The following is a 23,130-nucleotide window of genomic DNA, read 5'->3' as shown; positions in this document are numbered from 1 at the left end:
AGGAGGAGCAGCTACTTGAAGACTGCTAATGCTTTCTCCTCGAGCCAGCCCATGCTGTCCATTGGTGGGTCCTTTAAATCGGTGGTGTTTGCCCCGTGGGCTTCGGTTATTCTTCCCCCCCCCCCCGCCATGTGCTAATTGCACCCTTTCTTTGCTTACTCACTCAGTACTGTGCCTTTTAGGTTTGTTTTACCGGGCACTGGGGTTCCCTCCCATTAGCGCCTGTATTATTTTGACATGCTCGCACCCAGGCTCATGGGATACTTTTCCCCAGGGTCTAGAATTATCCTCTTCAAGGAGCTCCTGGTCCCTTTTGTTAGAGAATGGTATTGAGAAGCTGTGGTCTGAACACGAGGGGTGCTTATTGCTACTGGACCTAAAAGTGTTTTAAAATGTTTTAAAGGACCTAAAAGTGACACCTGTCAATTCCAATATGAAATTACCGTTGTCATTTTTTATTCTTTCCTCCATCTTCTCTGAGCCTGCTGAGCCCAGACCAGGAAAGTTGAAAACAGGGAGCAGGGAACCTGGGAGGAAGTGAGCTGTGTGTTGCACGAAGCTTGCTAACACCACCTTCGTGCTTCTGTTCCAGAAGGCGGTATTTTGTGTCTGAGTACACGCCCATTGACAGCAACATAGCCTTTTCTGCGAACACCAGTGACAAAGGTAACGCGTGTGTGTAGGGCAAGGATCACGTGGGCCTGAGAGCCTTGCTACTCTGTGAAGCAGTGGGCCCTTGCTGAGGGCACAGCATAGTGAAGGCACCTCGGAGCCAAATAACTAATTATGGACCGAGGGAGGGTCCATCCTGAGCAGCCACGGAGAGTGGCTTCACTGAGAGAGGGGGAGCAGAGGCCACGGGGACTGTGAGCATGCAGCAGGTGTGGGCCAGATTCCCAGAAGCCACCAAGCAGCGAATGCTTGACTAGTGACCTCTTCTGTCCTCTCCCCTCGCTCTTCCAGGGGAGGCGTCATGCTGTGACCCACTTGGTGCGGCGTTCGATGGCTGCCTGAGGCGCATGTTTACAAAATGGGGAGCGTTCTGTGTCCGAAACCCCACCTGTGTCATTTTCTTGTCATTGGTCTTCATCGCTGCGTGCTCTTCCGGTCTGGTGTTTGTCCGGGTCACCACCAATCCTGTGGAGCTCTGGTCGGCCCCTCACAGTCGGGCCCGCTTGGAGAAGGAGTACTTTGATAAGCACTTTGGGCCTTTCTTTCGCATGGAGCAGCTTATTATCCAGGCCCCCAACACCAGTGTCCATGTCTATGAGCCATACCCCTCAGGATCCAATGTGCCCTTTGGGCCTCCACTGAACAAAGAGATTCTACACCAGGTAACCCTGCCATTTGCGGTCACCATTTATCCGAGGACCCTGAGTACTTGCCCTGCTTCTTTTCAGTCCCTGTGATAAACACCGAGCCAAAGACACACAGTGGGGAGAGAGGGCTCATATGGCTTGCAGTTTCAGATCACACAGTTCATCGCTAACGGAAGTTAAGCAGGAATGCAAGGCAGAGACTTGAAGCAGCCTGCTTGCAGTTCTGCACAGCAGTACTTCCAGTCAGGGAGCTCACTTCACGGCCACACAAGTGCAGCCGGAACCATGGAGGGTGCTGCTTGCTGGTTGTCAGGCACGGTTATGCTCAGCTAGCTTTCTTAAATAAAGTTCAGGGCCACCTGCCTGGGGAACAGTGCTGCCCATAGTGGGCTAGGCTATCCTCCATCTGTTAGCAATTAAAGATAGTCCCCTGCTGATGTGCCCCATAGGCCAGTCTGATCCAGGCATTTCCTTAATTGAAATTTCCTCTCCAAATAATAATGCCTTATATTAGAAAATGCACACTTATACATAAATGGTCACAGGTCAGGGTGAGGAAGGATGTGCGTATTTTTGGCAAGGGACAGTGTCAGAGGACCAAGAATTTGCTCCAAGACTGAGCCTTGGTGCACACTGCATGAAGGATGATTTGTGTCCTGTGTTGAGATCTGTTATACTGTCTGCTTCCCAGACAAACGGCTAACTACAGCTCTTATCCCGTTTCCTGTTAAGAGGAGCTGTTGGCTCTCACCATGCTGCTGTACAGCCTCCCCCATCCTCAGGAGTGTTCATTCAAAGCATCGTTATCGTCTGAGTTCGTAGGGCAGTGTGGTTGGTGATGACATGTTTGCTTCTGTTCCAAATCCTTCAGGTCCTTGACTTACAGCTTGCCATTGAAAGTATTACTGCATCTTATGACAATAAGACCGTGACACTTCAAGACATCTGTGTGGCCCCTCTCTCTCCATACAACAAGAACTGCACCATTTTAAGTGTCTTAAATTACTTCCAAAACAGCCATTCGGTGCTGGACCACCAAGTAGGCGATGACTTCTTTGTGTATGCTGATTACCACACACACTTTCTATACTGTGTACGGTAAGTGGCAGTAGCCATTCTTATACCCTGTCAGTACTTGAGAACATCTGTTACTCACTCTGTTCATAGGACTCAGACCCAGTAAATGGAGCAAGATGTGCCTTGAGAGCTCCTACTGTAATGGAGAGAGACCAACAGTAAGCACATTCTGAAAATACTACTCTTATTTTAGTGCAAGCATCAGTCTGTATATTGATGCAAACTGAGACCGCTCTGATGCCGCTGAACAGTACTAGCCTCCTGTTGGGAGAAACATTTACACGGTAGATTTAGGCAGGACTGTGTGTGCTGTCACATCAGGTAGGGATGAGGGCTGTGAGGAGAGCACTAAGGCCAGGCAGAGAAGGGATGGATTTTGTGCTGCCTTAGCACGAAGAACTGCACAGAGGGGAAGGAAAAGGAGGGAGCCTGTAGGTGTCAGAGGACAGCTCCAAGCAGCTTGTATAGCAGACGGAAAGGCCCTGGGGTGGGAGATTTTTCGGGACGTACCTGGGGAGGGCAGGTACCTCTCACCCCTAACTCAATACATCAGCAGCTTCCAGGTTCATCCTTCCTCTGAGAGTTAGGAGCCCATTGTGCTTTTCTTGCTCTTCAAATAGAACCTCTGTCATTGTGTGGAGGGGTTGGCATGCTAGATCCGACTGGGGGTTCCCTTTGTGGGGCTGTGTCAGGCCAGGGCATCTTAATCATTGGGGTTAGTCATCCGGTTGGAGTGACCCGTGAGGGAGCCGGCTTGTCAGGAAGAGTGTGTGACTCTTTGTGGGCCTACCATCCCTGAGTGGAGAGCTGTGTCCCACTGTTAACCGTCACACTGCCTCACCGGTCACCATGGAAACAGGAATGACTTGGTGTCTGATGAGTATGCTGCTCAGTTTGCCCTCTCCACAGAAGAGCTCTCACTGAGGACTGTCATGACCTTAAATTGTGTCTGATTGGTGTAGGACAGTTCGGCGGCTGGCTGAGCTCACTCCTCAGTTCTCGTGAGACAGGAATGCACATATGTCCATAAGCCCTAAGCCAGGTGGGGGGAGAGCTGTAGGTGACTGAAAAAACATTCAATATGATGTAATTCCTATATTAGGAGGAAAATCTGTTTTCCTGTGGTGCAAACCAAAGCATAAAAGTGTGTCTCCTCAGAGTTGAGGCCTAGACTTGGAGGCTGCCTGCGATGCCCTCCTTTGGGGTGCATGCAGGCTTGGTCTGTAGTCACACTTCATGATCTCAGGCCTGTCCCCAGCTTGCACCTCCCTTGAGTCCTAGTTGTGTTGTGCACTTTAACCTCTGCATGGCCTCTTCTGTCCGTCTGAGTCATGCTGGGGGCAGAGGACTGTCCCCTATCTATAATGTTACCTGCCTCTAGGGCTCATCCTGGTTTGAGGACCTCCCAGATGCCCAGCTCAGTCTGGGCTAATGACTGTCCTGTATCGTCTGCCCAGGCGATTGCACAAACCTCCTGACTGGCCAGCCTCAGCCTGCTTCCTGTGTCTGGCCCACGTTCCTCCGCTTTGCACATAGCTTGTGTAGCACATCTCCTGGAACTCTGCTGATCCCCGGAGTTTCTGTTTCCGGGATAAAAGTCAACACCACTCAGTGTGTGGTGCCACTGAATCCCTGTTTCCCTCACAGCCTGGCTCTCATTCCTCCAAGCCCCGCCTCCTCTCCTGGGAGCCTCTGCTTTAGGTGCCACATGCTGCAAGATAAGGCTTGCCACTCCCGGGTCACTGTCCCCGTTTTCCTTCTCTGCCACATGCCTGTTTGTTCCATTTGTGAGCATAGCTCGTTCCACTCATGATCCCTTTTCACCCAAGGGATTGTTATGGATTCTTGTGTATAGTGGTACATAAAATGAGTGCAGATGGAAATTTACTGGTGATAAACCATGAGTTTGTTTTGAAATACTTCTTTGGTATGGTTAACAGTGAAGACAAAGCAAACTTACATCCTAATGAGGCAGGTGTGCTCATTTACTTTGACACAAAGAATGAAATCTTGGGTGGACATTGGCTACTGCAGAATACTGCAAAACCTTTCAGAGTCGATCAGTATTTTGATCTTAAAATGATCGATGTTCAGAACATTTCTCCTCATAAATACATAGTGTAAAAGGACAGAAGTACGTTTGGGGCAGTTTTAGAAATTGTTGTAAATACTCCCAAGCCATGAGTCTGTTAACAAATTTTATGAAACTTAAGCATTGGTTTTGAGACTCAAACCTTTCTAACCAGTAGAGTCCAGATATGTACTATAATAACTTGATACATGCTGGAATGATCAGGAGGGAAATACTGGCAGGTTTTGTTTCCCAGAAGAAGAGTAGAAACTGTGCACAGTAACACACCGCAGTCTGTAACAGCCTCGATTCAGGCTGCATTGGTTGCCGTGTGGTGTGATGACAGTGTGAGGTGCAAAGCAGACACGTGTTCACAACCAGGGCTGCACTGAAGTCATATGACGCAGCTGTTTTATGTCCCCACAAGGGCTCACAAAGCACAGTCATCCATGTCCTTCGCCTACTTCATCATCAGAGAGCCAGGACTCATGGGCTGCCCTGTACCCTTCATCCCTCTGTCCCCACACAGCACCATGAGTCACTGGTTTCACCTGGTTGTAGCTGCTCCTGGCTGGTGCCCAGGGACTTGAGTAAGAAAGACATCTTCTTTCTTACTCAACTGAGGAAGCCGAGTGTGCTTGGAATGCAGACACTGCCATGGAAGTGTGTAGGTTGTTGTGCCTCGCAGGTTCTAATTGTAAGTTTTTCTGAACTTTTGGCAGGGCTCCCTCCTCTCTGAATGACACCAGCATGCTCCATGATCCTTGCCTGGGTACATTTGGAGGGCCTGTGTTCCCATGGCTTGTGCTGGGTGGCTATGACGGTAAGAAGCTATCGAGGCGGTTACAGTTCAGAAATCTGGCGGTCTTGATTTCCCACCGCTTGAACCCTGAAGATACCACCTTCAGGGTTGGGTTTGAATTGTACTCATGACTTAAAAGAAATGAGCCAGGTTTGGTGGCACACACATAAAAACCTTCAGCACTCAGGAAGTAGAAGCAGGGCAAACATTTGTTTGGGTCTAGCCTAGGCTACTAGTGAGCTCTTGTCTCAAGAAAACAAAAAGAAGCGGATTGTTTTTCTAACCAGTCGGGACAGTGACTCCAGAGATGTTTACCACTTCTGGGGCAGGTGACATGGGAGGCGATGATGCGTGACACCTTCAACATCTGCAGCCTGATTGCTGCCAGACAGACAGGTTTCTCTGGTTGTTAACAAGGCCAGATAGCTTGTCTTCCCTCAGAAGGGAAGAGAGAAGTTGTCATCGGTATTTGAGATGTGTTCTGCCTCATGCCATAAAAAACTCTTACATGGTAGGAAGAGGATGATGTCATAACTGACCTTCCCACAGGGGAAAGTGGTGGATCTGGTCTCTTTTGAGGCTGGGTTTCTCTGTGTAGCCCTGGCTGTCCTGGAACTCACTCTGTAGACCAGGCTGGCCTCGCACTCAGAGAAATCCCCGTCTCTGCTGCCCGAGTGCTGGGAATAAAGGTGTGCACCATGACCACCAAACTCAGAAGGTCAAAGATGGGTATGTAAAAAGCAAAAAAAGAATCTGAAGAAAGCATAGGAGGGATTTTCTTTCTAAAGGAAAACTCAAGCCGCAAAAGGAAAGACTGAATTTGACTACATAAGAATTTTAAAGACATGTGTGAAAGAGAGCACACTGTTTGTTTGGTTTTGTTTGTTTTAAGACAAAAGGAAAACTCATTTTTTAGAACCTTCCTGGCTATAGGGAGCTATATCTTCTCAATGAAATTTGTTGTTTAAAAAATAAAAAAATTTTTTTAAGTAAAAGGCAAAAAATCACACACATACACACACATCTATTACTACTCATAACAGACAACATTCCTCCATTAATAAAAAGAGCTATGTGGTGGGGGATTAAGTTTAAAGTAGTTGAAAGTTACAAGAAACAATAGAAGAGTGTGTGTGTGTGTGTGTGTGTGTGTGTGTGTGTGTGTCATGTGGCAGGGGCGAGACAGGGTGAAGCCAGAGGACCTCACCGTACCTGGAAGTAGGCTGGTGGCCAGCAAAATGCTCTGGTAACAGGTGGTGTGAGTGACCATTCCCGCCGTCTCATGGGGATGGTAGGGTCCAAAGTCAGTGTGTCTCCCCTGCCAAGCCATCTCTGCAGCCACTCCCCCACCCCAGTGACTTCAAATACATGGAGGAAATACTCATGCTCACTTCTGTCTGTGAGCTGAGGTCACCTAAGGAACTGGGGAAAGCCTGTTGGTGAGGACATTGCAGGCGTGGTTATGAAAAGAAGGGAAGGCCATGCACATGCACGTGTGTTTGCTTGTGTGCCCCTGAAGCTGGCTGTCCACAAGCACAGGAGGAGAACTGAGAATAGAATAGAAATTCAGAAAGAGTGAAGAAACAACAACAAACATCTTTCCGCTCAGTTTGAAATGTTTGCAATGTACTCGCTGTCATAGAACCATCATTGGTCACTTGTGGTGGCGCACACCTTTGATCCCAGCGCTCAGGAGGCAGAGGCAGGCGGATCTCTGAGTTCGAGGTCAGTCTGGGCTACATATAGGGCCCTCATCTCAGAAAGAAGACCTGATAATAGGAGAGGGAGTAGAAGAGCAGAGGGCAGGGATCAGCGGGGTCACTGGGCATACATGTGATCAAAGTGCATTATATACATGTATGAAAATACTGAAGCTACACCCCTTATGTGCAGTTATTTAAAAAAATATATATATACATACATACATACATACATACATATATATGGGGAAAATAAACGGGAATTGACGCTCAGTTCTTTTTAATGAAAGGCCGTTTTTCCTGAGTGACAACTGCCAGAACCTTTTGCATTTGTGTTTGTTAGCTGCATCACAGAGCCGTTCTGTGCCTGCCGCTCGCAGAGGGAGCTCCAGTGGGAGACCGACTTGCGTTTAGCTGACTTTGCATGCTAATACTTGGCTCGTTGATGTCACGTTTTTGCCTTCTAGATCAGAACTACAATAATGCCACTGCGCTTGTGATCACCTTCCCTGTCAGTAACTACTACAACAGCACAGAGAAGCTCCAGAGGGCCGAGGCCTGGGAGACAGAGTGAGTCATTCGTGGGCTGGATGTGGGCAGCGTGCTCACTTGGACCTCACTGTCTGGTGTGCAGCCGGACTAAGTTACGGCGTCATTTTTACATGGCAGGAGCTATGCTAAGAAGTCTTGGAACAGGCTTACCTAGAAGTAGATGACATGAATGATATCTGTAGGCAAGAATACAGACATATTCATACACCTTTGTCTAATCCACTCACGTAGAGTATTCCTCAGCCAATAGAATGTTCTGATAGGATAAATACTGTTCGCGTTAGCTGTCCTGCCCATCATCACATCTTCTCAACCTCTCACCCACAGCACTAGGCTGCCACAACCTGCCTTTGCCTCACGGACTTTGCTGCTGTGAATGTTTGAATACAGTTATATATGTGAACTTTCATGTCTGGCCGCCTTTGCCTATCATATGTGTTCAGGGTCGTCCATGTAGTGACATGAGTTAGTGCTTTGTTCCTTGTTTTGACCCAAAACTTCGGGTCAAAATGTGTGTAGACATACCACATTTTATTCATGCATTAATCATTTACACATGTTTGGGTTGCATCTGCCTTTTGGCTATTGTAAAGAATGGCTCTGTGCATATTTGCATACACACTTTTATTAGAAATGTTTTCATTTCCTTCGGAGACATGTGTATCTGTAGGAATAGAATCACAGGGTCTTGCAGTAACTCCTTTAACTATTTGAAGACCTGATTGGCGGTCTCCACGTCCCATCTGTGCTTGTGTGCTTTATCTGACTTTTTCGTGCTGGCTGTTATGAGTGGCACTGAGTAACATTTTCTCATTTCTTTTTTGTGTTAGTCCCCTGTGGTCCAGGCTGGCCTTGAACCTGCTGTGTAGTGGGGGATGGTCTTGAACTCTGAACCTCTTGCCTCTACCTCCCGAGTGCTAGGGTCACAGCTTACACCACTGTGCCAGAGGCAGAACTTAGGGTTTTGCTCAATGGATGCTCCATCATTGGAGTGACATCCCCAGCCCTGTGATTTGTATTTTCTTGATTAAAAATCTCAAGCATCTTTTCACGAACTTATTCTCCATATCCTTTGCCCATTTTAACTGTTATTTAGAATTGTAAAAGTCTGTTATATATTCTAGGCAGAAGTCAGTCTCTTATCAGATATGATTTCAAGATATTCTCTCCATCTCTGTGGTTCTGCCCCCTTTGAACTTTGGAAGCATAAAAGTTCTTCATTTTTAGGTTCGGATATTTCCTTTTATTGCCTTACTTTTGGTGTATCTGAGAAGCCAAGATGACAGATTTATTCTTGTGTTTTCTTATAAGAATTTTATAATGTTAATTCCTGTGTTTGATCCATTTAAATCTTCCAACCCCTATGTTAGGCAAATGTTTTGTTGTGGAGCTATATACCCAGCCCTTAGGTTTTTTTGTTTGTTTAACTTATTTTAACTTTATTTTATGTGCATTGCTGTGATGGTGTTAGATCCCAGGGAACTGGAGTTACAGGTAGTTGTGAGTTGCCATTTGGGTACTGGGAATTGAACCTGGATCCTCTGGAAGAGCAGCCAGTGCTCTTACCTGTTGAACCATCTCTCAGCCCCCAGGCCTTTTGAGACCAGGTCTTAATATAGAACTCAGACTAGCCTTGGAACAGCCCTACATTACCACTCACAGCCCGTTGAGTTTTGTGTATGGTATGAGGTTAAGGGTCCATTTAGCTTTATTGTTCGCATATAGTTATTCATCTAATTGTCTTAAACCATTTGCTGAAAAGTTTTTTCTGTACGCTGTTGAGTGGTCATAACATCCTCATCAGACACAGTATGTTTATAGCTTTTACTTTTATGTTTTTGAGTGTCACACTTTCTTGATTGTTGTGATAAGTTTGGAATTAGAAAAAATGAGTCATACTTTGTTCATCTCATGTCTGTTATGGCTGCTTGGGGCCTTGCTTGCATGTGAATTTTAGAAGCAGCTTATGATTTCCTATAAAGAAATTAGATGTGATCTGACAGCTTGTGTTGAACTTGTATATCTGCTTTTAAAACTTTGTTAAGCGTACCATGGTGGTGCGTGCCAGAGATCCCAGTACTCAAGACTGAAGCAGAGGGATTACTTAACTGGGAAATTCTAGACCAGCATGGGCACACAGTGAGATGCTTCTCTGCGGGGGGTGTGGGGGTAGAACATGAGTTGATTTTAAACGTGTTCTAAACAGTAGACCATTTCAGGTCTGAGCTCACAGAGGTACAGTGTTGACCTTAGAGTGCCGGGGTCTTGTGTCGGGCACCTGCACCACCACAAAAGGCAGAAGAGTCAGCATCTGGAATTTGCCTGTAGTCTGAGGGCATCCCGCCAGACTCCTGGGCAGAGGTTAAGCAAGATGGAGATGCTCTTACTCAGCTGTTGTATAGTTTTAAATTAGAAGGGTAAGAACTTGTTTTCTCTTTAGGTTTATTAATTTTGTGAAAAACTACAAGAATCCCAATCTCACCATTTCCTTCATTGCCGAGAGAAGCATTGAGGATGAACTCGATCGGGAAAGTAAGAGTGACGTGTTCACTATTGCCATCAGCTACGCCATCATGTTTCTGTATATTTCCCTTGCCTTGGGACACATAAAGAGCTGTAGCAGACTTCTGGTAAGTGTGAGGGGCACGTGGGAGGGTATTGGAGGTTGGGAGTATTTGTGTAGAAATGACGGTGCGAACTGTGACGTGTCGTGTTTTCCTGTCCTTGTTAATTAATTCTTCTCGAGGCTGCCTCGCATGTGGTGGTGTTTCGATGAACTTCGTGCTAACTATATATAACTTTCTGTTTTCTGCATCTGCTTTCTTCACTTTAAACGTAAGCCTCACTTCACGTAAACGACTTTTCCCCCCATTTTGTCCATGCCATCGCCTGCGAGTGTGTGGACTTTGTTGCTAGGAAAAAACCTGGACGTTCTCTGTGTCCGTTCACACTGTGGACTGTGCATGTAACAGATAGGACAGAGAGCTCTCTGATGATCTGTGCCTTTGCCTGACGGCAGGTGGATTCTAAAGTCTCACTGGGCATCTCGGGTATCCTGATAGTGCTGAGCTCAGTGGCCTGCTCCCTAGGCATCTTCAGCTACATGGGAATGCCACTGACCCTCATTGTCATCGAAGTCATCCCGTTCTTGGTGCTGGCTGTCGGGGTGGACAACATCTTCATTCTAGTGCAGACCTACCAGGTAAGTCTCCACCATCTCAGGAAGCACAGACCTCTAGACTCTGGAGTTTGTGAGTGCCTGCTTAGCATTTCCCCAGCATCCTTTGAAAATGCAGATCGCCTCACACCCTTTTCCTCGGTGGCCCCTTGGTGTCTTTGATGTGTGGGATGTAAAATGAGAATTTGGTGTTAAGCACCATTTCACGTGTGTGCAATAAGAACTGACCACTAAGGATAACATTTCAAGTATGAATGTTATTGAGTCCTATTGAGGTTTAATAAGGACCAGGAGAAACAGATAAGCCGAATAGATGTTTATTCAGGGAGAAATAACTTACAACATAGACAGATGAACACCAGCAGGTTCCTGGTCCCAGGGATGCCTCCCGATGTTCTCCTGTCCCCGTGCTGCAAGCCAGAGCTCCTGGAGCCCCCTCCTCAGACTTAGTTCCCCCAGGTAACATCTGCCCCTGTCCCCACCCCTAATGGGCGTGGCCTGTGCCACAGGTGCGGACAAAGTGAATATGTCACTACAGAGTCCAGCATGCTATAGACACATAACAGGTTTGTTGTGTCCTGAAGTTCTGCTACAGGCACAGTGTCCACACCGTCTGCTCATATAGAACGTGGTCTCCGTTGCCTGGGGTCCTTCCTTGTCTGAGTGGAGACTCGGTGATATACAAATGTCATTTAGTGATCCGCCCTCCTGCAACCATGTACCAGGCAGTTGTCTGATCCCGTGAGCCCGGGTTGGTGATCTGACTCCGTTAACCAGGTTAATTAAATGTATTCACCAGTTCGCGGGCTTAGTCGCTGCAGCCATTTCTTCCCTTACCTCGAGTTAATACAAGACAGGAATGAGATGACATTCCTGTGGCAGGGACATTTTAATAGTGCGTTTTTCTTTCTTTAAGAGAGATGAGCGTCTTCAGGAGGAGACCCTGGATCAGCAACTGGGCAGGATCCTTGGGGAAGTGGCCCCCACTATGTTCCTCTCGTCCTTCTCTGAGACCTCAGCGTTTTTCTTCGGTAATTTTACTGCAGATTGTCCCAGGCTTGCTGGGTATCTGCTTATGCCCCTCACACACACACATTGTTCGTTTTTGGGAGCTGTTTCACAGTTGGATTGTCACTTGCCGGACCGGGAGTGGGCAGTGTCCCAGGAGTCAGCTTTCGAGTGTTCTTGTTCCTGTGTATCTCAGGACGACACTGATGCCAGGACTCAAGATGACAGGGACATGAGCTCTTCTGCCACCTCCCCTTCCTGTGCCTGTAGCAAGCATTGGTATTTGAAGATGGCGTCCCTACATGGCCACGGAGTCCCTGCCTGGCACTGCACGCATATTGGCATGCAGGAGGCTCCACAGCTCCCTCCCTGGACACAAACTGCCCTGGCAACAGGCTCGTTAATGAGAAGGGCTTCTTGTTGTACCTCAGGACAGGGACCAGAGTGATGTGGGATGAAGTCCTCGGGGATTCTTTGGTGCCGTGATGCAAAGTGTAGAAAGAGGGAGGAAGCCTCCCTGCAGAGGCTGTGAGGCTGGAAGGAGGCTGAAGTCTGTGCTGAGAGGGTGTCGTCATCATCACGGCGTCTGAGGTCACATGACCACCAGCTCTTACAGGGCCATTGCAGGCTGGGTGTGGGTGGCGAGCCTTCGGTGTCCTGCCTGCCCCTTGTCACTTCCTTTCTACAGAGCAACATGCTTTTGAAAGCGGTCTTTATTGAGAGGCACAGTGCAGCGGGGAAATGCCGTCCACTTTTCTGTAAGGAAGCCATTGCAGGCGCATCCGCTATAGCAACTGAGATGATGCCGCGGTGTCACGGTGACCTTAGCAAACGTCACCACTCGCTGTGGCACCCTGAGGACTGCACCCCCCATCTAAAGAGGCAGATGCCTACGTTTGTTTCTAGGATCGTGTGGCCAGCCCAGCATCACAAAATTTGATTTTTTTTTTTTTTACCCCCAACTAATGTGGTGAATCTAGAATTTTGTTTAAAACGTATCCCACTGTTAAATACTGACAAGCTACTGAAAATGTTTTTGATCCTTAAATGATGCCTATAGTGTGAGGAAATAGCGTGTGCTTCCCTCTCCCTGCAGGAGCGCTGTCCTCGGTGCCGGCTGTCCACACCTTCTCTCTGTTTGCCGGCCTGGCCGTGCTCATTGACTTCCTCCTTCAGATCACCTGCTTTGTGAGCCTCTTGGGGTTAGATATTAAGAGGCAAGAGGTAAGGTCCAGGGCATGTGTGAATCCGGAGTCCAGGTGAAGTGAGAGTCTTTCTGTAGCCTCGTCCTTTCTGTTCCCTTAGAAAAACCGGCTGGACATCCTGTGCTGTGTCCCAGGCGCTGACGATGGCAGAGGGACCCACGCCTCTGAGAGCTACCTGTTCCGCTTCTTCAAAAACTCCTTTGCCCCCCTTCTGCTGAAGGACTGGCTGCGACCAGTTGTGGTATGGGCTTTTTTGTGGTTTCTCTCTGCCTTCTCTCCCTACACAGATGTCACATACCTTCTGAGGGGTCGGGAGGGCAACTCTAACCACCGTAAATACACTGCAAAAATGCAAAGGCAAGCAGTACACTAGCAGGGTCCTTTCTAGTGCTTTTTGTTTTGTTTGTTTTTTGCTTTTGTTTTTCGAGACAGGGTTTCTCCGTGTGGCCCTGGCTGTCCTGGAACTTGCTCCGTAGACCAGGCTGGCCTCAAACTCAGACAAACTCTGTCTGTCTCTGCCTCCTGAGTACTGGGATTAAAAGCATGCACATCCTTGGATTTTCTATTTTATCATTCTAGCAAATTCTGGCTTTGGACTGGGAATGTAGTTCAGTGGTAGAGTTCATGCCTAGTCATACACAGCCTCTAATACTACCAAACATAAAATAAAATGTCAAGCCGGGCAGTGGTGGCGCACATGTTTAGTCCCAGCACTCTGGAGGCAGAGGCAGACAAATCTCTGTGTTGTTTTGTCTGTAAGATTTTATTTCTAGTCTTTAATTTATTATTATGTCTTGCCATTTGCTTTCCTTTTCAGATAGCCATATTTGTGGGTGTTCTGTCATTCAGTATTGCAGTCATGAACAAAGTAGAAATCGGATTGGACCAGTCTCTTTCGATGCCAAATGTAAGGTCCTTTCTTTTCTTTAACTTTTAGTGCATGATGAATAGCTTTTAGAGCATGTGTAGGTGTCCGCTTGCTTCTGAATGCTAATCATGCAGGGGGTGACAGTGACCTCCAGGGCTGTGCTGGAGTGGGCCACCGCCCCTCTTAAGTCACACTGCTCTTCATGGCATCGCCTTAGCGGTGGAGCAGCCGTGAGCTGAGGTCGCCTTACCAGATCCCTTCTGGTTGGGGCTGGGGCCTGGGGAAGAGAGCAGTGCATCTAGGTTGGTGGCCGTGTGCCCTCTTCTTTCTTAGCTGTCCCCGTCTCCTTTGTGCCCGTCAAACCGTACCTTCTCTCTTGTTCGGTCTCCCTCTCAGGACTCGTATGTGATCGGTTACTTCAGGTCCATGGGTCAGTTCCTGCACTCAGGTCCACCTGTGTACTTTGTCCTGGAGGAAGGCCATAACTACACCACCCACCAAGGGCAGAACATGGTGTGCGGCGGCATGGGCTGTGACAATGACTCTCTGGTGCAGCAGATATTTAACGCAGCTGAGCTGGACACCTAGTCAGTATGGGGACTGCCTGCTCCTTTATGCTCCCTTTCCTCTTTGTTCACTTTGAGATATGGTCTCCCTATGTGTCCTGAGCTGGTCTTGAACTTGGAGCTTGCCCCATCCCGGGAGTTTGGGTTACATACCAGGTGTGCTTCACCATGCCCAGTTTTGGTCCTTTTAGCAGAAATGGGCAGAAGAATCAACTCAGGCCTGAAATTTCTCACTAAAAACAGATTTTCTTAGACCCAGTTTCTTTCACGCGAGCAAAGCGGGCTCACTGGCCACATGCCATCTTGACGGTTTGTGTCCGGTCACGCCAGCGCAGCAGTGTCAGATGGAGAGAAGGAGGTGCTTTCCGGGGCCCCAGGCAAGCCAGTCACTTTGTCCCCTCTTCTCCAGCACCCACATTGGCTTTGCCCCCTCGTCCTGGATTGACGATTACTTTGACTGGGTCGTGCCGCAGTCCTCCTGCTGTAGACTCTACAACACCACTCAGCAGTTCTGCAACGCTTCTGGTAATTTCATCCCCCTTTCTAGGGCCTTCCTTTTTTTTTTTTAATTTCAGAAAATGGTAGCATCACTTAACCATTGCGTTTGCCTCTGTTGGTGCCTGTTTGTCAGTGTTGGGGCTGCGTCTCCTTCCCTTTCTCTCTGTCTTCACGCAACCGTGGACTGCATGTCAAGCAAGGGCACGTGGTTCCCGGGTCAGACCTCTCATCTCGGTCAGCTGACATCTATTGCTTTTCTCCAGACAAGCGACTGGAGTCTGTTCAAAGCATGCTTTCCCTATGGTCTTGCGAGTGCCAAGATCATTGTGGAATTTTCTCCGTGAAAGCATGAGAGTCCTGGGCTCTCTGTGCCGCTCTTCACCCACATCAGGAGGGTGTGCTGTACGCTTTGCCTAAGACAGAAGACCTGGGCCTGACGTTTATTCAGCTATGAAATCACACGCACCTGAAGCTTTGGGAGGAGGGAAAGGTGCAGGGAATTGTACCTCATCTTACATGTTTAGATCCTGAGGCCCATTTTCTAACGATTGGCCCCCTCTTTTGCCAGTGATTGACCCGACCTGCGTCCGCTGCAGACCTCTGACTCCAGAGGGCAAACAGAGGCCACAGGGGAAAGAGTTCATGAAATTCCTGCCCATGTTCCTTTCCGATAACCCTAACCCCAAATGCGGCAAAGGGTAAGTGTTGCAGAGCCATGTCAGATAAGCAAGCATCCAGCATAGTTTTAACTTGGAAAGAAAAAGTCTGAATGAGTAGGCTTGTGGGGAAGTCCTGAAAAAGTAGAGATGCTGTTTAAAGAAACTCCTCAGTTTTTAGCAGATTTAATCCTCACTGGGCACTCATTTTCCACGTGGTGTGGTTCCTGTCCTGCCCGGGCATGTGGATGGAGGCGGATTCATAGGCACAGCGTGAATGAACACACTGGAGATGGAGAGGGAGAGGCCCACGTCAGTTCCATTGTGCCAGTGGGCTGAAGGGACAGCATCTCTGCTTTGGCCATGTTGCCAGAGTTTAAGGTTTAGGTTCTTCTAATCCATGGTGAAAGTATGAGCTGTCTGAGTCCCCAGCCGGCCAGACTGCCTGTCTTAGGGTTTCTACTGCTGTGAAGAGGCACCATGACCACAGCCACTCATATAAAGGAAAACATTTCATTGGGGCTGACTTACAGTTTGAGAATTTTAGTCCTACATCTTGATCCACAGGCAGCAGCAGAAGACTGTGCCCACACTGGGCTTGGCTTGAGCATAGAAGACCTCAAAGCCCACAGTGACATACTTCCTCCAGCAAGTCCACACCTAACTCCAGCAAGGCCACACTTCCTTTATGTGCTCATAGGGGCTAATTACATTCTAACTACCACACTCCACTCCCTGGCCCCATAGGCTTGTGTCAATACTATAATGCAAAATTAGTTTAGTTCAACTCCAAAAGTGCCCATAGTCTATAACAGTCTCAAACTTATTTAAAAGTCTAAAGTTCCAAGTCTCTTCTGAGATCCATGCAATCTCTTAACTGTATTCCCCTATAAAATCAAAATGAAAAATCAGATCGCATTCTTCTGACATATAATGACACAGGACATAATTGTGTCATTAAGGGAACACACATGAATGACACATCACCATTCCAAAACAAGGGAAGAGAGCACAGTGAGGAAACCCTGGACCAAAGCCAGACCAGAAACCAGCTGGGCCAACCCTCAACTCTGCACCTCCGCGTCTGATGCCACTCTCTTCAGATCTCCTACTCCTGTCGGCTGTGTTCACGGCAGCCCTCTTTCCCTGGGGCTGGTCCTTCTCCCTGTTATCAGCCCCTCTTTCCCTGGGGCTGGTCCCTCTCCCTGTCATCACTCTTTCCCTGGGGCTGGTCCCTCTCCCTGTTATCAGCCCCTCTTTCCCTGGGGCTGGTCCCTCTCCCTGTCATCACTCTTTCCCTGGGGCTGGTCCCTCTCCCTGTCAGCCCCTCTTTCCCTGGGGCTGGTCCCTCTCCCTGTTAGCAGCTCTTGAGGCCACCATTCCCTTTATCCCATTTCTTAATCTGTTTATCTCCTTGAACATAGGATTTAGCTCTATTCCACTTCCTGATGTGACTTTCCTCCTCAAATTGTACATTTTGTAATTTACCCTGCTCTGCTTGCTCCTTTTCATTATCAATCTTCATCAGAGTCACCACTAATAACCACAGGACAGAGTCTATGCTAGCCTGTTCTGAGATTTCCTTAGCTAATGCAATTAATCCAGAACTACTCACTTTAGCCTCAGGCAGACTCTTCAGACAAGGGCAAAATATCACCAAAATAGCGCAAGAACAATCTCTATGCCACATATTAATATTCTTCCCCTCTGAAACCAATCCGCAGTTCAAATTACGCTCAGCACCACTGTCTTGCATGTTCCTATAGAATGGCCCATTAAGCAGTGCTTAAAGCCTTCCACTGCATTCTTAACCAAAAATAACAAAAGTCAAATTCTTCAAAACAAAAGCAAGGTCAGGCCTTTTACAACACCCCAGTCACTAATACCAACTCCTGTCTTAGGGTTTCTGTTGCTGTGAAGAGACGACATGACTTTCACAACTTTTATAAAGGAAAACGTTTCATTGGAGTGGCTTACAGTTAAAGAGGTTTAGTCCATTATCATGGTGGGACATGGCAGGCAGGCAGGCAGGAAAAGGAACTGAGAGTTCTACATCTTTGATCCACAGGCAGCAGGAAGTGAACTGAGACACTGGGCAGTGCCTTGAGCATAGGAGACTTCAAAGCCCACCCCCATAGTGACACACTTCCTCCAACAAAGCCACACCTCTTAATAGTGCCCTCCCTGTGAGCTTAATAGAGGCCAATTACATTCAAGCTACCACACCACTTATTACCCACGTGGACAGGAACATATGGGCCCATGTCTGGCCCAGAGATAGTAAAGATAAGAGGATTGATTTAGAAGAATTTGTAGATGAAAGTTGAACATCACCTGTGATATAACTCACATGAATGTACTTGTTTTTTTAGCAATCTTTTTACTTGTGTGTGTCATGTCTGTTTTGAGATTTCTGCTACCTCTGATGAAGACTACCTCTAAAAAGTAATAGAGTAGAGCTTAGAACTGGTTTTGCTTGTGATTATCGAGGTTATCCTGGAATTTTCTTCATGAAAGCATGGCCACTCTTTGGGATTCAGTTAGAAAGTAGTAGCCAAAGGGAATATCTGCTGTGCAGTGTCATGCCAAACACCTCACTGGCTTTGACCCACTGTGCACTCCCAGCCTATGGGCATGAGCTGGTGTGCCCATTCACAGAGGAGTTGTTGGGGCTAAGGGGTTGAATCCACTCTGCCAGGGTGGATTCAAGTCCAGGTTTCTTACCTGTCACATAGTAGTGCCAGGTTAACTCTGCATCATGTTTGATATTAAGTAGAATCAGATAGAGAAACAATAGCGGCCATGCACCAGACAAAGTGCCACAGTAAGATAATAAGGCCTCCTGTAGGCCTCCTTCATCCGTCAGGCCAGGACAGGTGCCTTCACCCAGCGTGTTCATACTGTGCTAAAGCCATAGCCGTTCTGACACCCCTGGTTCTTCCTCAGGGGACATGCTGTTTACAGTTCAGCTGTTAATATCATCGGAGATGACACTTATGTTGGGGCCACTTACTTCATGACCTACCACACGGTCCTTAAGACCTCTGCTGACTATATTGACGCCATGAAAAAAGCCCAGCTTGTAGCCAGTAACATCACAGAAACCCTGAATTCTAAGGGGAGTAACTACCGCGTGTTCCCGTACAGGTAAAGCAGGGATGGCTATACATACAGGGATGGGATTGGAGGGTGTGGGGGCCGCTGGAGAGCCCCAGCTCTCATTCAGACACCTGCTTCACCCTTAGCCGGGAGCGTTGTGTGAAGGGAATTTGAGGTGAGCATTGGCAGAATCTGGAGCATCCGCTATGCTCTGGGGACTAGACACAGACCTTGGTGTGCTGTCCCAGCCCAGAGAGACACACGGTGAAGTAACAAGCCTTGAGGAAGGGACGTGCCTGTCATCCAGTCATGCAGTCAGCAGCTGCCTGCTTGGTGCCTGGGACAGTACTTGATACAGACTTTTCATTTGCTGGGTTAGAGGTTTTTACTTTCTTGTTGCCACTGCTGCTTTTTCCTTGAAAAACACGGAAGATGCGGCAATCCGATGATTGCTTTTCTCAAGCCATAAGCGTGGTCTCCATTGAAGAATGGCAGCCTCTTCGTGTGGCCATTTAGAGTTTGTATTCTAATTCTCAGACGCAGCTGGGCTTACACTGCCATGGCCTAGGGTAGTTCCCAGACTGGCCCCGGATGCTTAGTTTCTTTTCCTAACATAGCAGCCGATGGAATTCTTTGGCAGGGTTTATAAGGCAGCAGGAATTGGGCGTAAGTAGAAACTGTATGCAAACACACACTTGGGGTTACTTTCGGGTCGTTCTTTGGGTATCAGTGGCCATCAAAGATAGTTGGGAGGCTCAGTGCATTGTGCCGTCTCAGGTGGCTTTCTGGGGTGTCTGCCACATTCCAGCAGTCTCTCCACTTAGCGGGGTGATGGGGTAAAGCAGGAAGACCCCAGGAGTGCCAGCTCTAACCAGACACTCTCCTCCCTAGTGTGTTCTACGTCTTCTACGAACAGTACCTGACCATTATTGATGACACCATCTTTAACCTCAGTGTGTCTCTGGGCTCCATATTTCTGGTGACCTTGGTGGTCCTGGGCTGTGAGCTGTGGTCTGCAGTCATCATGTGTGTCACCATAGCCATGATCCTGGTCAACATGTTCGGGGTTATGTGGCTGTGGGGCATCAGTCTGAATGCCGTGTCCTTGGTCAACCTAGTGATGGTGAGTCCTGCTCTAAGCTCTTGTGACCTGGGTTTCATGTGAGTTCTGAAGGGGCCTGAAATATGTGGCTGCCTTTTGCTCGTAGTGCCCAGGGAGAGATGGGATGAGTGCTTGAGTCCGCAGGGCACTGAGAACAGGAGGCACTAGATCACCCGGGAGCAGGCGATCACTCAGTTTCTGAAGCTGGGCAGTCCCAGCCCTCAGGTGGCTGAGGCAGGAAGCTCGCAAGTTCAAGGCTTCGGTCTTATCTCCTTTTGTTTGCAGCTGTAGTGAGTAGTGTAGCTCATGGTGCTGTGGCATGAAAATGTTCCACGATCTGTTTGGGTGTGCTGTCTCCGTTGTTCAGAAAGGACCGCAAAGCCACTTGACCTGGTATGATGGCACACGTTACAATCCCAGCAACCGAGAGGCTCCTGCAAGTTAAGAGGCCAGCCTCAACCACAGTAAATTCCAGAACAGCCTAGACTACAAATTGAGATCCTGTCTCAAAAACAAAAAAAAAAAAAAAAAAAAAAAAGGCTGTGGTAGCCAACTCATTTTGGTAGAGTGCTTGCATAGGATGCATGAACCCAGACTTCAGTCCCTGGCATTTTGTAAGCTCTGGAGTGTATACCTGTAGCCCCAGCACCGGGGAAACAGAGGAAGAGGGTCAGAAGTTCGAAGTCATCATCCCTCAGCTACACAGCAAATTTGAGGTCAGCCAGGACTAAATGAGATTGTCTGGAAACAAAGAAAATTGTAGCCTAATGACATTAAGACACCCGAGTTTTACATACCAGGTTATTCTGTAGGACTTCCCATACAGTTGCCAGATAGAAAGTATTGAAAATGTAGCCAGGTGTGGTGGGCACACACACCTTTAATCCCAGCACTCGGGAGGCAGAGGCAGGAGGATCTCTGAGTTTGAGACCAACATGGTCTACAGAGCAAGTTTCTCAACAGCTGGGACTACATGGAGAAACCATATCTCAAACAAACAAACAAACAAACAAACAAAAAAACCTTGACGATGTGAGCTTGAAAAAGTATTAATGAGATGTCAACATTCAGATTGGAACATGTTGAGAGTGGCATGAGGCCCAGACGGAGTGACCATGTGCTGGCTCAGTGGGGAAGCACATAGGTAACCTTGAAAGGGTCCAGAAATTCCCCAAATCAAAGCCATGAGGCTATAGAAAAGTTGGGTGCTGGGTAGTGCCTAGAGGACTTCCAAGCTCCCTGCTGTCGTTGAGGGGAGTTTTCAGCTGAAGAGATTGCTTTCTTTCAGAGCTGTGGCATTTCTGTGGAGTTCTGCAGTCATATAACAAGAGCATTCACCGTGAGTACCAAAGGAAGCCGAGTCGGCCGAGCAGAAGACGCGCTGGCCCACATGGGTAGTTCTGTGAGTATGCTAGGCCCCAGGATGGGTGGGGCCTACGACAGGGGTGCCTCTCAGAAGACACACAAATTGAGTGGGTAAAACAGAATTGGGATCCATTCCTTAAATGGGAGCTCCCGGCAGTGACAGATTTTCACAGACTTCACTAAATAGCCAGCTACATCTTGAACAGACCTGCAATTCCTCAGAATTGTCCTTGTGTGGTCTCTTTTAGGCAACTAGATGGCTTAAACAGGAAGTCTAGACCTGAGAGAGCTAGAAGCCAGCATTATGTGGCGACAAGAGAAAGAATCTCCTGAGTTGGAGAGCTTGCTGCTCTAGCTGACGCCTAGAGGTGCCTGACCCAGCTCTTTATCCCATCAGTCCCTCTGCCGCTTAAGAAATACCGGTAGAGTGAAAACTTAAGCATCTGTTTTGCAACAATGTCAGATACTTAAACTACTTCCCAGGCCAGCAAGACAACTGAGCAGGTCCGAGGTGCTTGTTCCGCGAGCCTCTTTGACCTGCACACCCAAGTGGAAGATAGAAAGTGAGGACGGAACTCACATGCATTCTCTTGTCCACCCCCGCCCGCACTATCATCTTTTTAATTGTCTTAGTTTCCATCTAAGAATGTGTCTTAGTTCAGACACTGCTTGATTTGAACCAGAAAGCCAAGGCCGCTACAGTTGAGAAGTGGAAGAGAGTTTTCTAGAAAAGCATCTTTTACCCTTAGCTCTCTTCTGACCTTTTCCAAGACTTTTCTCTAGGGCTAGCTGACTCAGCCAGTGAGGCGCTTGCCACACCAAGCATGAGGATCTGAGTTTGAACCCCAGCACTGGCATGAGGAGATGGGCACACTGGTATGTCTGCAACAACAGCTGTGGTGGGCAGAGATGGCTGGATCCCTGGAGTTCACTGGTCAGCTGTCTGAGCTCCAGTTTCAGTGAGACTGTCTCAGCACTGAGGAGATACTCAGCCTCCAGCCTCCACACCTTTGCACTCAAACATCCTCAGATACAAACAAAGCAATCCTTTTCTTCCGGGCTCAGAAAGCAGAGTTCGGCAGCTGTCCCATGGCCCTTTGGACACCGATACTGGGCAGGTTTGTGTGACGATGCATCCTCGTCAATGCTAACAAGTCATTTCTACCTCCTCAGGTGTTCAGTGGAATCACACTTACAAAATTTGGAGGGATTGCGGTGTTGGCCTTTGCCAAATCTCAAATCTTTGAGATATTTTACTTTAGGATGTACTTAGCCATCGTCTTACTTGGAGCCACTCATGGGCTGCTATTTCTTCCCGTCTTACTCAGCTACATAGGTAAGAGTACTTGCTTTTCACAGGCATGGGAGGAAAAACATTTCAGAGAGAGCATTGTATTAGCTGGGCATGGGGTCACAAATGGCAGTCCCAGCCTTGGGAGGTGGAGGACAGATCCAGAGGTCAAGGTCATGTATAGTGTGTTTGAGGCCAGCCTAGGCTCAAAGACTCTTGATGCAGAAAGAAATTTTTAATCTTGAACATTCCTGTGTAGTATTTGAATTTGTACTGGTGGCCACCTGATAGTTCATACTGCATACAAAACTATAAAAGGAAAAAATAAAGGCTCCCTAGGACTTTTTAGTTAGCCAATTATTTCACTGCTGTTCTGGAAACTCCAACAAAGGCTGGAGTGAGCTCTTGAGTATCATCAGCAGGCTTGAGCTGCTGCCAGCAGTACAGGGCAGCCTGTTTTCCTTCCTGGCAACTGTCCAGAGCTGAATGTTACTGCTGCTCTTGGTGACTCTGCCGCATACAAACGGCCCCTGCTTGAAGAGAATGGGACTGACTTGTTTACAGCTTTGTTAGGGAGTCCAAGAATTAAAATAGAAGAATTGGAGGCCAGAGTGATGGCTCAGTGGTTAAAAGCCCTGGATCCAGGTTTGATTCCCAGCACCCACATGGCAGCTCACAGCTCTCTGTAACAACAGTCTAAGGGGATCTGACACCCTCTTCTGGTCTCTGGGGGCACTGCACACATATTGTGCATGGCCATATATGCAGGCAAA

At 47.9% G+C, this 23,130-nt stretch overlaps 1 protein-coding gene across 1 annotated transcript in view; it reads left to right on the top strand.

Moving 5' to 3' along the window:
- Nucleotides 1-23,130, top strand: part of Npc1 (NPC intracellular cholesterol transporter 1) — a 45,978-nt gene that overhangs the window by 21,987 nt on the left and 861 nt on the right. The window contains exons 7-24 of the mRNA XM_051202087.1: nt 593-666; nt 964-1,334; nt 2,191-2,417; nt 5,190-5,290; nt 7,437-7,539; nt 9,962-10,151; nt 10,541-10,723; nt 11,616-11,730; nt 12,804-12,931; nt 13,013-13,153; nt 13,730-13,819; nt 14,177-14,367; nt 14,756-14,871; nt 15,413-15,542; nt 18,447-18,647; nt 19,491-19,722; nt 20,990-21,103; nt 22,240-22,402. Of these exons, the coding sequence (XP_051058044.1) occupies nt 593-666; nt 964-1,334; nt 2,191-2,417; nt 5,190-5,290; nt 7,437-7,539; nt 9,962-10,151; nt 10,541-10,723; nt 11,616-11,730; nt 12,804-12,931; nt 13,013-13,153; nt 13,730-13,819; nt 14,177-14,367; nt 14,756-14,871; nt 15,413-15,542; nt 18,447-18,647; nt 19,491-19,722; nt 20,990-21,103; nt 22,240-22,402 (2,870 nt within the window). The remainder of the gene's footprint in view (nt 1-592; nt 667-963; nt 1,335-2,190; nt 2,418-5,189; nt 5,291-7,436; nt 7,540-9,961; nt 10,152-10,540; nt 10,724-11,615; nt 11,731-12,803; nt 12,932-13,012; nt 13,154-13,729; nt 13,820-14,176; nt 14,368-14,755; nt 14,872-15,412; nt 15,543-18,446; nt 18,648-19,490; nt 19,723-20,989; nt 21,104-22,239; nt 22,403-23,130) is intronic.

This window comes from Phodopus roborovskii, unplaced genomic scaffold (genome assembly GCF_943737965.1).
Source record: "Phodopus roborovskii unplaced genomic scaffold, PHOROB, whole genome shotgun sequence".
Lineage (NCBI taxonomy): Eukaryota > Metazoa > Chordata > Mammalia > Rodentia > Cricetidae > Phodopus > Phodopus roborovskii.
Note: the sequence above shows the minus strand (reverse complement) of the source record. Positions and strands in the feature narration are given on the sequence as shown.